We start from the raw sequence: 12,567 nt of genomic DNA, 5'->3' as shown, positions 1-12,567 counted from the left end.
CTTTGGCACTCCAGATGTTATGGACTACAATTCCCATTGGCCAATTGGCCAATTGGCCATGCTGGCAGGGGCTGATGGGAATTGTAGTCCATAACATCTGGAGTGCAAGAACCGCCTACCTGAAGCTAGTGAAGAGCCTAGGCAGAGAACCGTAATTATGGAATCTAGTTGAGTCTGGACTACCATACAGCCATTGGGGGTCTTTTATAAGGGCAATCCTTCTAAACGCAGTTTGGGCAGTCATGAAATCCCATTGACTTCCCCTGCAGCCCTAGCCTATGCTGCCTAAACCAAGATCTCATCCAGCAATCTCAATTACACATTGGTCAGGAAGGGAAATTTAAGGCAAGGTTTGTTTTGCATGCTAATTCCTGAAACAAGCAGAAGCAACCCATGTAAAGAAAAGTCAGAGACAGGCAAGATTTATCTTGCTTTCTCACTGGTTGTTTGGCAGCTTTTCAAGGTCAGACATCTTTGAAGAATCCCAACTCCTGATATATTGAGCGCAACAAGCAAAGATTGGAGAAATGAGATTTACATAACAGATGAGATCAGATTTACATTAAGGCAGGCTGGGTGCTGTGATAGATTAGAACCAATGATCGATTTGGTAAGGAGTTCGCTGAGCTTCAGATAAGGGAAGAATATGTAGCCGAGGAAGTCAGGCATAAAAGAGGCCTGAAGCAGGAAGCAAAATGGCAGAGGTTGAACCCAAACATGAAACATGCACCAGTTCAGGAGGGGCTTGGAGATATTTTTAGAAGAGGGAAGAACCAAAGCTTTAAAAGGAGATTATCTCTGTGACGAAATTCCTGCTTATTCAAAGGAAGGCTTGAGTTGATCAAGAGGGGGGATTTAATGCCCTTGTTTCACCATCCTTGTTTCACCATTCAAGGCAAGAGACATTCATTGCCATTGCCTGCCTCCATGTAGGTTGATAGAGTCCTGAGAGAACTGTGACTAGCCCAAGTTCACCCAGCAGGCTTCATGTGGAAGGAGCGGAAAAAACAAACCCAATTCACCAGATTAGAGTCCACCACTCTTAACTGCTACACCGTGCTGACTCTTCATATCAATTATTATTCCTTCATAACATGAAGAAAATAAAATCCTCTTATTGAGAAGTTTCAGATTGTCATAGGTTTTAATTGTAGTAAGTTAAATTATATTTAAATTGTTCCATGGATTGTTGTACATGTTGGAAACCACCACGAGCATAAATAGGGAGCAGTGGTATATAAACCTAATAAAATAAAAAAGGTGTCAAGGGATAGTCTTCTGAGGCCGAATTCCCACTGAAAATTTAATCTTGCTACAACCAAGTTTCAAAAGAATCGGCACCTTTTCATCCAGGTTCCAGCATCCTCGCATACTGCGCTGCATGTTTCAAGTGAAAGGCATAGAGGCCATCGGGCACTACTTGGGGGGGGGGGGGTGTGCCTGCTCTCAGGGGTGCAATTATTAAGCTAGCAGCACCAATATTTTCGGACTATCTTTAGGAGACCCTCCTGATGATACCCTCCAGGTTTGGTGAAGTTTGGTTTAATGGGAGCCAAAGTTATGGACCCTCAAATGTGTAGCCCCCATCTCCTATTAGCTCCCATTGGGGTGTTTTTTTCAAAAAGGTGCATATACAAGCAGGTTCAGGAAAATCCCATGATAAGAGCGGGAGGTCCAGAAATGGGACTGATCTGTGTTCCGTGGTTCGGCAGTGGGGAGATCGCGAGGAAACCTGGATATTTCGGATGACTATCCCACGATTAATCGCCAGTGGGAAATCGCCCTGAGTGGAGGGGAATTTATTTTGTATGGAAGAGTGATCCTGTGAACCTCCACCTACAGACAGAAATGGCACAGGCCAGGCCCTGGTTTCACAACCCTGGCGAGAACCTGGGCAGGCTCTTTGGCAAGATTCATGTTATGGACATTAAAACATTGTGATCAAGCCTTGAAACTATCCTAAGTAGTAGAAGAATTGGTTTTTATATCCTGTCCCAAAGCAGCTAACCGGCTCTCCCGCCCCCTCCCGCCCAGTGCCACAACAGGCACCTTGTGAAGAAGGCGGGGCTGAGAGAGTTCTAAACAAACCGTGACTGCCCCAAGATCACCCAGCAGGCTGCATGTGGAGAAGTGGGGAATCAAACCCAGTCCTCCAGATTAGAGTCCCCCACTCATATCCACTGCACCTCACTGGCTTCAGAGAACTGATCTAATGTTGGTACTGGGCTCATTACCGGTAATAGTTTACTTTTAAAATGAATCCCTTCCATCCTTTTATCAGGCAACCTTTTGAATGTGAAATGTGTGCATCTGCTTATTGTGGTAGTCATTGGTAGCTCATCCAACTGGGGTGGGGAGGGAACTGTCATCTGGTTGTGACCCCCCCACCCCGGTTAGGGAGGGGGCTCAGCATCTGACAGTGGCCCACACACCCTGTGTATATTAGGCATTGTCTGAGTAAGTCCAACAAGCTGTTGTGTTTGATCACCTATTTTATTGAGAATAAACTCAACCTCCAAGCAAACAACATGAAGGATCTATGGGGCAAAAAACACAGGTGGAAATATTCCCTGCCTAGGATATTCAGTGTAGGAATCTGGGCAGTTTAAGGGTTGGCACATAGACTCAAGGAGAAAATGAGGGTTTACATGGAGGAGGACACAGGTTTGGAGGGAGTTGTCTTTCTGTATTGGATGGATACGGCATTGTGGTGTGTAAACTGTGGGCAACGGATCCAAGCTGAATAGAAAACAAACTTGGCAAATGTGGGACCCTGCCTATTATTTCTTCATTTCCAGAATTTGCACCCATTTATTATTGAAACACAGGAGCTGTCAGCGGCACTGAAATTTGGCTAAAGTGCTTGCACTGCCACTCCACATAAATTGAGGATTTGAGCCCCCTGAGGGTCAGGAATTTGAGCCCCCTGTGGGTCAGATATCCTGGCAGCTGGCTCATGGTCAACTCAGCCATTCATCCATTTCCTTGTCGGTAAATGAGTACCTAGCTCATAGCTAGGGGGTAAAGAATAGCCAGGGAAAGCAATGACAAACTACCACAAAAGAGGCTTGCCTATGAAATCACTCATCAGAGTGGTACCCCAGGATCGGACATGACTGAAGGGGAAACTTTACCTATTACTGAAACATTGTGATCCATTATTAATTTTACAAACATTGTGATTGTAGAAATTCAGGAGCCTGCCCATTGCAGAAGCCACCTGTATAATTCAAGGAGTTAAATTGCCAAGTTCAACAACATCTTAATCCTGCCGGTAAAGTTCTCTTTGAACTGCAGGGGCCTGAAGACGTTGGCGAGGAAAAGGGGAGGCGAGGAAAAGGTGCCCTGAAAAAGACCTTTCCTGTTCTTCTATGGGGATGGGCGGCGCTGCGAATGTTAATACCCGGCCAAAAAACAAAGGCATGACAAGCATGACTCAGCATCATCGATCATTGCCACCAGCGCTTCTTGAGCAGCCTTCCAAGGACTCTGACGCAGCTGTGCCCCCCCTTCCCCCACCTCCTGGCCTGTGAGCTCTGTTCATTTCAGCAGCCTTTCCCCAGGGCTCCTGTAACTCACACACTGTTGTGGCTGTGGGGTGGCCACATTTTAAAAGACTGGTATCCATTTTCATGGGGGGGGGGAGCCTTTCCTTGCCTCCTGGAGCCTTGGAGAGCAGGCCGGCCCCAGGCCTGCCAGATCGAGCAGCTACGTCGCCTGGCCCCCCCCCCCCCCCCCATGGCTCATTTCCTTCCCTGAGGGTGGAGAGAAACCATTTGTTGCGTTCTTCTACCTAAGGCTCCTCCCTCCATAACAGACTTGCTTTCCTACGGGGATCGCGGGTGCCGCCGGTGGCAGGGCTGCTCCAACCCCCACCCCCCCTTCCACCAACCAGTCAGGAGGGGGAGCTGGTTTGCCTTGGGGGCGATTTTGACATGGGCAGAGGCCCCCTCGCCTCCCCTCGAGCGGACGTGGATTGAGGCGACCGCGGCCGGCTGGCGCCTCCGCCAGGGAGCTGTCCAGAGATCAGGTGCTGAAAGTCAGCCGGGCCGGAGCTCAGCGGCCCCTCCCAGCGCGGCCGCCCGGCAGGAAGAGCAGCGGAGGCGGCAGGACTTGGTTGGGAGCCCCCGCGTCAGCCTGCGGAAGAAAGAGGAGGCGGAGGACGAGAGGGGAGCGGGGCCGGCCGGCCCGCCCCGGCCAGGAGGAGGCATGAGGAGCCGGCGGGGCGGCTGCGGCGGCTCCAGGGACTCGATGCGCCCCGCGGGGCGGACGGGCGGCTGCGCGCGTCTCTGGCCGTCGGGGCCGGGGCTGCCCCCCTTCGCCCCCCGGCCATGAAGGCGCCGGCCGGCTGCGGGCCCCGGGCGCTGGGCTGGCTGCCGCCGGTGCTGCTGCTGCTGTGGCTGGCGCCGCGGCCGGGGCCCGTCGGGGGCCAGCTGCGCTACGCCGTGCAGGAGGAGCTGCCGCGGGGCGCCGTGGTGGGCAACGTGGCGGCGGACCTGGCCCTGGAGCCCGGCCTTCTGGCCTCGCGGGGCGCCCGCCTGAGCTCGGGCAGCGGCCGGCGGTACCTGGCGCTGGACCTGGGCCGCGGCTTGCTGCTGGTGAAGGAGCGCATGGACCGGGAGGCGCTGTGCCCGCTGGGCCCGCCGGCCTGCTCGCTGGCCCTGGAGCTGGTCATCGAGCAGCCGGTGGAAGTGCACGGCCTGGAGGTGGAGGTGCTGGACGTCAACGACAACGCGCCCCGCTTCCCCAGCCCGGAGGCGCGCCTGGAGCTCAGCGAGTCGGCCGTGCCGGGCGCCCGCTTCCCCGTCGAGGGCGCGCACGACCCGGACGTGGGCACCAACTCGGTGCAGACTTACCGGCTCAGCCCCAACCAGTACTTCGCCCTGGACCGGCGCGGCTTCGAGCGCGGCAGCAAACTCCTGGAGCTGGTGCTGCTCCGGGCCCTGGACCGCGAGCAGAGCCCCCTCCAGCAGCTGGTGCTCACCGCCCTCGACGGCGGCCAGCCGCCCAAGTCGGCCACGGCGCGCCTCTCCGTGCGCGTCTTGGACACCAACGACAACCCCCCGCAGTTCGACCGCGGGACTTACACGGCCCGGCTGCTGGAAAACGCCGCCCCCGGCACGCTGGTGGTGACCCTCAACGCCTCCGACCCGGACGAGGGCTCCAACGGCCAGGTGCGCTATTCCTTCAGCGGCTACACCCCGCAGCAACTGCAGCGGCTCTTCACCATCGACCAGGCGTCCGGGGAGGTGAAAGTGAACGCCACTTTGGACTACGAGGAAGCTCCTTCCTATGAGATCTATGCCCAAGCCACGGACAGTGGCTCTGTCCCCATGGCCGGACACTGCAAAGTGCTGGTGGACCTGGTGGATGCCAACGACAACGCCCCGGAGGTGGTGCTGACCTCCTTGTACAGCCCCGTGCCTGAGGATGCCCATCCCGACACCGTGGTGGCCTTAATGAGCGTCACTGACCGGGACTCTGGCCAGAATGGGCAGGTGACTCTCAGCTCTCCTGCCCACCTGCCTTTCAAGCTCAATTCCTTCAAAAATTCCTACACCCTGGTCACGGTGGGCCACCTGGACCGGGAAAAGGCCCCCGCCTACAACATCACCATCACAGCCACAGATGCTGGGGTCCCTCCCCTGACTTCTCACAGAGTCATCCAGGTGGACGTCTTGGATGTCAACGACAATCCTCCCCGCTTTGAAGAGCCCCAATACTCTGTTTACATCCCGGAAAACAATGCCCTTGGGGTCTCCCTCTGCCGCACCAAGGCTGTTGACCTCGATGCCGATGAAAACGCCTCTGTTTCCTACTCCCTGCTGAACAGAGAGATTGAAGGGCTGCCCGTGACCTCTTACGTCTCAATTCAGCCGGACACCGGCACCCTTTACGCCGCCAGCTCCTTTGACTATGAAAAGTTGAGAGAGTTCCACATTGTCGTCAAGGCCCAGGACTCCGGGGTGCCAGCCCTCAGCAGTACGGTCCCTGTTCATATCTATGTGGTGGACCAGAACGACCACCCACCCCAGATTCTGTACCCTACCTCAGTCAATGGCTCGGCGGTGGTGGAGATGATCCCTCGCTCGGCCGGCGCAGGTTACTTGGTCACAAAAGTCATAGCCCTTGATGCAGACTCTGGGCAGAACGCTTGGCTGTTTTTCCACCTTGCCCAGACATCAGCTGAGGATGTCTTTCAAGTGGATGCTCACAGTGGGGAAATTAGGACAACTCGCAAATTGGGGGAGGACATCACAAACACCATCAACATTACTGTTGTAGTGAGAGACAACGGACAGCCTCTGCTGTCTTCCTCTGTGTCTATAATCGTTGCTGTGGTAGATCGAGTTTCCAGAACTGTTCCCGATACCCGAAGGCACGTGAAGGATTCCAGAAATTACTCAGAAATCACTGTTTATCTCATCATCGCTTTGAGCTCTGTCTCCTTCGTCTTTCTCTTGACCGTTCTGGTCCTCACAGTGATCAAGTGCTATGGATACGTCACCCGTGGCAGCTCCTGCTGTGGAGGGTTCTGTGGGACCCCTCGAAAAAGATTCCCTGCCGAAACGTACAAGCAGGCAAACAACCACCCGGACACCAGGCTGCCCCCTACCTTGAAAGTACAGCCCCGTTTCATTGAAGTGCGGGGCAATGGGTCTCTCTCCAAGACTTACTGCTATAAAGCCTGTCTGACAGACGGGTCGGGTAGCGACACCTTCATGTTCTACAATACCGGAGGCCCAACAGGGATGGCTTCCCCGGCTGTGTTGACAGACAGGCATCTGACCGGGCAGAGCGGGCTGAGCTCTCAAAACTTGATCGTACTGAAGAGTGAGCCCATTACTCCAAATGAGGTGAGGACTGAATCATCATGTGCGTATTAGACATATTCTGTCAGCCGGCCGCCACTTGTAGCTGTAACGGGTTGGGAGTTGCGCCAGGGTTTCTACGGTGACAAACCAGTAGAATGATGATAGCCGGAAGAACTGGCAGGTGTGTCGTTCAATACTGAGCTAAGCCCGGGGCTTTTCTCTCCATCTGGTAAACCTGATCAGGTTTCACATTGCTCTGGGTATTTGAAAGTTCTTCTCCTCCTAATCTCAAAATCAGGTTAAGATTAGTTTGTCCTGCCACCTTCGCAGCAGGTCAATTCCAACGGATTACCCACTAAGACAACATTATATGACTGTTCAAACATTGGCTGGGGTTGGGGTGGAGGAGGATCTCAAAGCCGAATAGGAGCTGATAATCAATTCCATTGAGTAACAGGTGGAAATAATTTTTCTTCTCTGTTCCACTGTCACCAGTAACATATATTTGATGTTTTAGTGATGTGATTTGAGGGCAAATGATGTTATTTTTGCTTCTTACGCAGAGATACTTCCTCCTCCTGTTCCTTCTTTTCTACTTCCTGTCTTTTTCTGGCAAACCAGCAAGTGACAGATCTCTTGATCCCCTTTGCCAGATGACTGTGCCCTTGCAGTAATGCAGTCTGTTCTCTGACGCTGTGCGGTTGAAAATGGCTCGTCCTTATCTAATCATAGTATTTTCAGTAAATACTGAACCATAGAATGCTGCAGTATTTTCCTATAGTGACCCAGAAGCTGTTCTGTTTCCCTCTTTGTAACTTATTCTGTGCATATGCAGATAGATGGGTATGTGGTTAAAAATTCAAGCCCGTGCTTCAGTTTATAAACAAACCTTAGACATGCCTAGTGTGCTTCTGAACATGAACAAGGAATACATTTTTGTGTGTTTGGCTAGGTAGATGTTTCTGATTCTGTTTAATAAAGAATGATGCCTGGTGTAAATGAGGCTGCTCAGAGTTCGTAGAAAGGTGGATATGATTTACCAGAAATATTCACATGAGGATTGAGTTATGCGCTTGGAAAAAGATGACTTGTGCTCTTCTGTGTGGGCTACAGTGTGTTTCTTCAGGGGGGAAAATCCAGTAAAGTGTTAAATTTGTTTATTCCTGGAAGGCGAGCCAAATACAAATTAAACAGTGAGAAGACAGTTTGTTTTGATATATTTTTTTTCTCCAGCATCTCCCTTCCCCCAACTTTGAACATATTTCTGTGACATCTTTTTGGAACAGGTCTTGTGTGCCAAATTAGCAGTTTCTGAGAACTAGCAAGGAAATTCCAGGGATGGTTTTAATGGGCCAAGTCTGATAGACAGCCAACTGAGGACTGAATGCCAGCTTGCCATGAACTGTTTTAACTTCGGAAATGAAATTGGAGACATTTGACTGAAATTCAGAGAAAATGCTTGGTGAAACGCTCATTTAGATAATTCTTATCATGGTGCTGAACACAATTACTAGAAGTAACTTCCCAGTAAAACTGAACTCCCAAACAAATATCTGTAGGATTTGAATCTTAAAGAGAAATGAAATTTTTCCTGCATATTGCATTAATTTTTCCCCTTCCCCAATTCACAGAAAATTCTTACAGTGCTGATTTAGAGAAATTGCCCCAGGAACCACTGAACAATGGAGGTACAAAAGTCAGGCATCTGGAAAACTTAGGCTAAATAGCTGTTTGAATCTGTATACAGTTTTTAGCAGGCAACAATCCTCCGTCCCAGTTCATTGTTCTGTCGATCACCCACTCATGAGTTTGTTATCCAGGAACATCGAGCGACTGGCAAAAGAGTATTATAGGCTTTAAAGCAGTGATGGCGAACCTTTTCGAGACCGAGTGCCCAAATTGCAACCCAAAACCCACTTATTTATTGCAAAGTGCCAACACGGCCATTTAACCTGAATACTGAGGTTTTAGTTTAGAAAAAACAGTTGGCTCTGAGGCGCATGTTACTCGGGAGTAAACTTGGTGAAGCAACTGTTCAATGCTTCGAATGGATGAATCACGACCCTAGGAGGGTTTACTCAGAAGTAAGCCCCATTGCCAGCAACCGAGCTTACTCCCAAGTAAAGGATCATGCCCAGGCCAGCCTAGGGGGGGTGGGGGGTGATTTTCCTCCCCCCCCACATGATGAACTCTGTGCACGTGTGCCCACAGAAAGGGCTCTGAGTGCCACCTCTGCCATAGGTTCGCCACCACTGCTTTAAAGCTTACATTTATTTTCTTTAGAAGCTTTTGGTATACGCATTATATTTTTATTGCTGGCACAAGAGCAATTTTTCATTTTATTTATTTAATTTATTTATTATTGCATTTTTATATCGCCCTCCCCCGGATTTCTCAAGTTCCAGTCTTTAAAGAACAGGACCTTGGGCACTATGTGGTCTACTCACAAGGGTTTGACTGCAAGCTGGGCTGCAAACCAGAAGCCGCTGAAGGCTGCTTTGTATTCTTTTGGTTTTTCTGAATGAAAGGCAGTCGGTGGCTTTTGCTTGGCTTCCTGCAACCACCTCTGGGCTTCTTCTATGGGCTCCTCCCCTGTCGATGTTCTCAGTTCACTCTGAGTGTATTGTAATTGTGAACGGAAAATGTTTCTGGGACCAACTCATGAAACCAAATCCTACTGGTGGCTAACTGCCACCGGCTAAACACCAGCCAGGCTGACAGGGTAGCTGCCGCAAACATATCAGGAGATGAAGAACCTTTTTTTGACTGTGCCCAAAGTACGGCCCAGTACTTATTTATCATAAAGTGCCGACTGACAATTTAACCTGAATGCTGAGGTTTTGGTTGGAGAAAACCAGGTTGGCTCCCTCTTCCTCCGCCTTACCCGCTCGAGCAGGGGCCAGCCTGCTCTAGCCTCCAGCAAGTCCCCCGCGCACAGCTCTGTGCCTCTCTAGCATCGCTGCTTCCTCTGCGCCCCCCCCCCCTTGGGCAGCAGCCTCCCGGAGCACAGGCACCAGGCCATAAGCCGAGGTCCTGCTTTCCTTTCTCTGGGATGCGCGCATGCGTCGTGCTCCCAGTGGCCCAGGCCAGCCTAGATGTGTTTGTGGGAGGGTGATTTTCTGCCTCCCACATGACGAACACTGTGTTCGCGTGCCCACAGAGAGGGCTCCGAGTGCCACCTCTGGCACCCGTGCCATAGGTTCGCCATCACTGATTTATATGTATGCCTCATCACACATGTGGCTTTCCTCCCTCGCTTCCACAGCGGGCACATATTCTCCCGTACGGGCACCGTGGCCTCATTCATTGATGTGGAGGGGAAGCCCAGAGACACGGAAGTTCCTTGTGTGGAGCTCAATAAGCGAGCCATTAAGCAGGAGATTCTCTGAGATAGATATGTCCAACTTCCATGTAGTGGAATCATATCTCACGGGGGGGGGGGGGGGATAAGGACTCATGCATGGGAAATTTTCCAAAAAGTTGTTCAATTTCTTTTTAAAGTTCTTTGGGCCAGGAAAGCTTTTTTCAGAGTATAACATGTCATTCTGGAGTCTTTGCTCTAGAGCTTGTGAAGTATAGTAGTAAGTGTTGGATGTAGCTAATGGCTAATGTGCAAAGGAACTGAGAAAAAGACCCAGCAGGGGGCAGGCAAGTGGTCAGCTAGAAAGGGCTGTAAAGTTAGTGACCCCTCTGTCCTTTTGTGTCACCTCTTGTCTGTCCTTAGATTGATATTCTCAGATCTAATTTCCTGCTTCTTATCGGAAGTTAGTTGCAGACAGTCTTCCTAGCTGACGAGACAGCAGCCCATTATCTTTCCCTATTTCCTATCCTAAAGGTAGTTCCTAATAAATATTTTCCTTTTATCCGTTTGATCAGAGTGTTAGCCGCTTCTCTGTGCAGTAAACTCCAACAGTTTGAGTGTCAGCCACAAGTCTGAGAAACTCTCATTCCGCACATGCAGAATAATGCACTTTCAAACTGCTTTTAGTGCTCTTTGAAGCTGTGCGGAATAGCAAAATCCACTTGCAAACAGTTGTGAAAGTGGTTTGAAAATGCGTTATTTTGCGTGTGTGGAAGGGGCCTCAGTTTGAATCTCTATCCTGTCATGGCAGGTTTCTGGGAAGCCTTGAGCCAGTCATACTCTCCACCTAACCTACCTACCCCACAAGGTTGTTGTGAGAATAAAATTGAGGAGAGGAGAACAAGTTAAGCCCCCTTGGGTTCGCATTGGACAGAAGGGCCGGGTGTAAATGAAGTAAATCATTTGCTCACTTATTCAGAATTTAAAAACACCCCAAGTTAAATGAGTATTGCTACACTGAGAAAGGGTTCTGATTGAATGGGGGAGGGTAGCCATTCAAGAAGCTCTGCAGCTTCCTGGATAGGTGTCTGAGACTATACTGTGTTGTCAGTGTAAATAATAGTGTCCTGGATGCATGTCCCTCTTCCGTGTGTGTGAGAAAGAGCACTTGATAGCTGCTAGTTTCCCTTCTGCCCCCCTGTCCCAGCCGTCCAGGGTTCTTACCCGATCAACTTACCTTCTTCTGTTACCTTGCGTGTGGGGGGAGATTTTCCGCCCCCCATGCCCCCCATCAGGGACATATGACACCATAAATCCCCATGGAAGCTCCACCCCTGGTAGTTACTATAGTAGTTTTGATTAAGAGATAAAATTTACTTCTGTTTGCACAGTAGAAAGTACAATTGCTTTCATTCTCCAGTTTTACATAGCAAAATTTCTATTCATTTGTGCCATAGTGCACTAGATCTGAATGAGTAAAGTCTGCAGCCTTCACCTTATGACCTCTTGAGATTGCTTTAAGAAATGATTTAGCTGTAACCCTGTTGCCCTGTTCTTAGAAGGTTAACATCTCTGTCATTGAACTGAAAGATTGGAAGGCAGCCTTAGATTTTAGAACTTCCAGTTGTGAATTGTCTGGCTATGATTCTCTCTATGTATTCATTACTGCTGGAACATTATAGGTACTGGTGTAATGGAGGTGATTAACAGAATACAATAGAATCCTATAAATATGTGGAATGAAAAATATGATATGTGGAATGAAAAATAAGGAAGATGGCACTGATGCCCAACAACTGTGATGATCACAGTAACAGGTTCTGGGCATTCTTGTTAATGTATGGGACGTTTTTTAGTCTGCAACCGATCAGCAGTCAAAATCAAGGTCAGTTTTTCAAAAAGCGCTGAGCACCCCACAGTGGCTCTGACCGTGTAACCTGGTTCGGGAGTTTTCCCAATATGCCTCACCAGCTGATTGATTAGAAAGGGCACAGGGCTGCAAATCCGATCAGGAGACGGGCAGTCACTGAACAGGATGGCAACCTGCTCAAGTTATGTGATTGCCAACCAATTAATCATGAATAGTTAATGTCAATTGTTCGGCTTGATGTGATTAAGTTGCCATCTGTAATCTGATCGATATTTTTTAGTTCTTAATGTATTTTCTTAGTATTTATTTTATTATAATGTATATTGTTTTGCCATGTGGTTAGCCCTTCGGGGATAGGGCGGGGTATAAATTGAAATACCAATACAAGTGAAATGTTAGGGTGTTGTGCTCAGTGGTGGGATCCAAAAATTTTAGTAACAGGTTCCCGTGGTGGTGGGATTCAAACTGTGGCATAGCGCCAATGGGGCTGGGCGGGGCATTCCAGGGGCGGGGCATTCCGGGGACGGGGCATTCCTGGGAGGGGCTGTGGCAAGGACGCAGCCGCTGCGCCGGTCCTTGGG

At 50.0% G+C, this 12,567-nt stretch overlaps 1 protein-coding gene across 1 annotated transcript; it reads left to right on the top strand.

Moving 5' to 3' along the window:
* The first annotated feature begins 4,323 nt into the window (after positions 1 to 4,323).
* On the top strand, positions 4,324 to 8,204 carry PCDHAC2 (protocadherin alpha subfamily C, 2). The gene is made up of 2 exons (XM_048515545.1): positions 4,324 to 6,857; positions 8,102 to 8,204. Exons 1-2 carry the CDS (start codon positions 4,332 to 4,334, stop codon positions 8,135 to 8,137), a joined length of 2,562 nt encoding a protein of 853 aa, XP_048371502.1. The 5' UTR covers positions 4,324 to 4,331; the 3' UTR covers positions 8,138 to 8,204.
* Positions 8,205 to 12,567: the final 4,363 nt, after the last annotated feature.

Source organism: Sphaerodactylus townsendi, linkage group LG14, assembly GCF_021028975.2.
Source record: "Sphaerodactylus townsendi isolate TG3544 linkage group LG14, MPM_Stown_v2.3, whole genome shotgun sequence".
NCBI classification, from domain to species: Eukaryota; Metazoa; Chordata; class Lepidosauria; order Squamata; family Sphaerodactylidae; genus Sphaerodactylus; species Sphaerodactylus townsendi.
Note: the sequence above shows the minus strand (reverse complement) of the source record. Positions and strands in the feature narration are given on the sequence as shown.

What these genes read in the sequence shown, in the direction of transcription:
- PCDHAC2 (XM_048515545.1), top strand. Translation starts at nt 4,332, where the DNA reads ATGAAGGCGCCGGCCGGCTGCGGGCCCCGGGCGCTGGGCTGGCTGCCG. An exon ending in AGCCCATTACTCCAAATGAG is followed by an intron (nt 6,858 to 8,101) that starts GTGAGGACTGAA and finishes TTTTTGGAACAG; the next exon opens with GTCTTGTGTGCCAAATTAGC.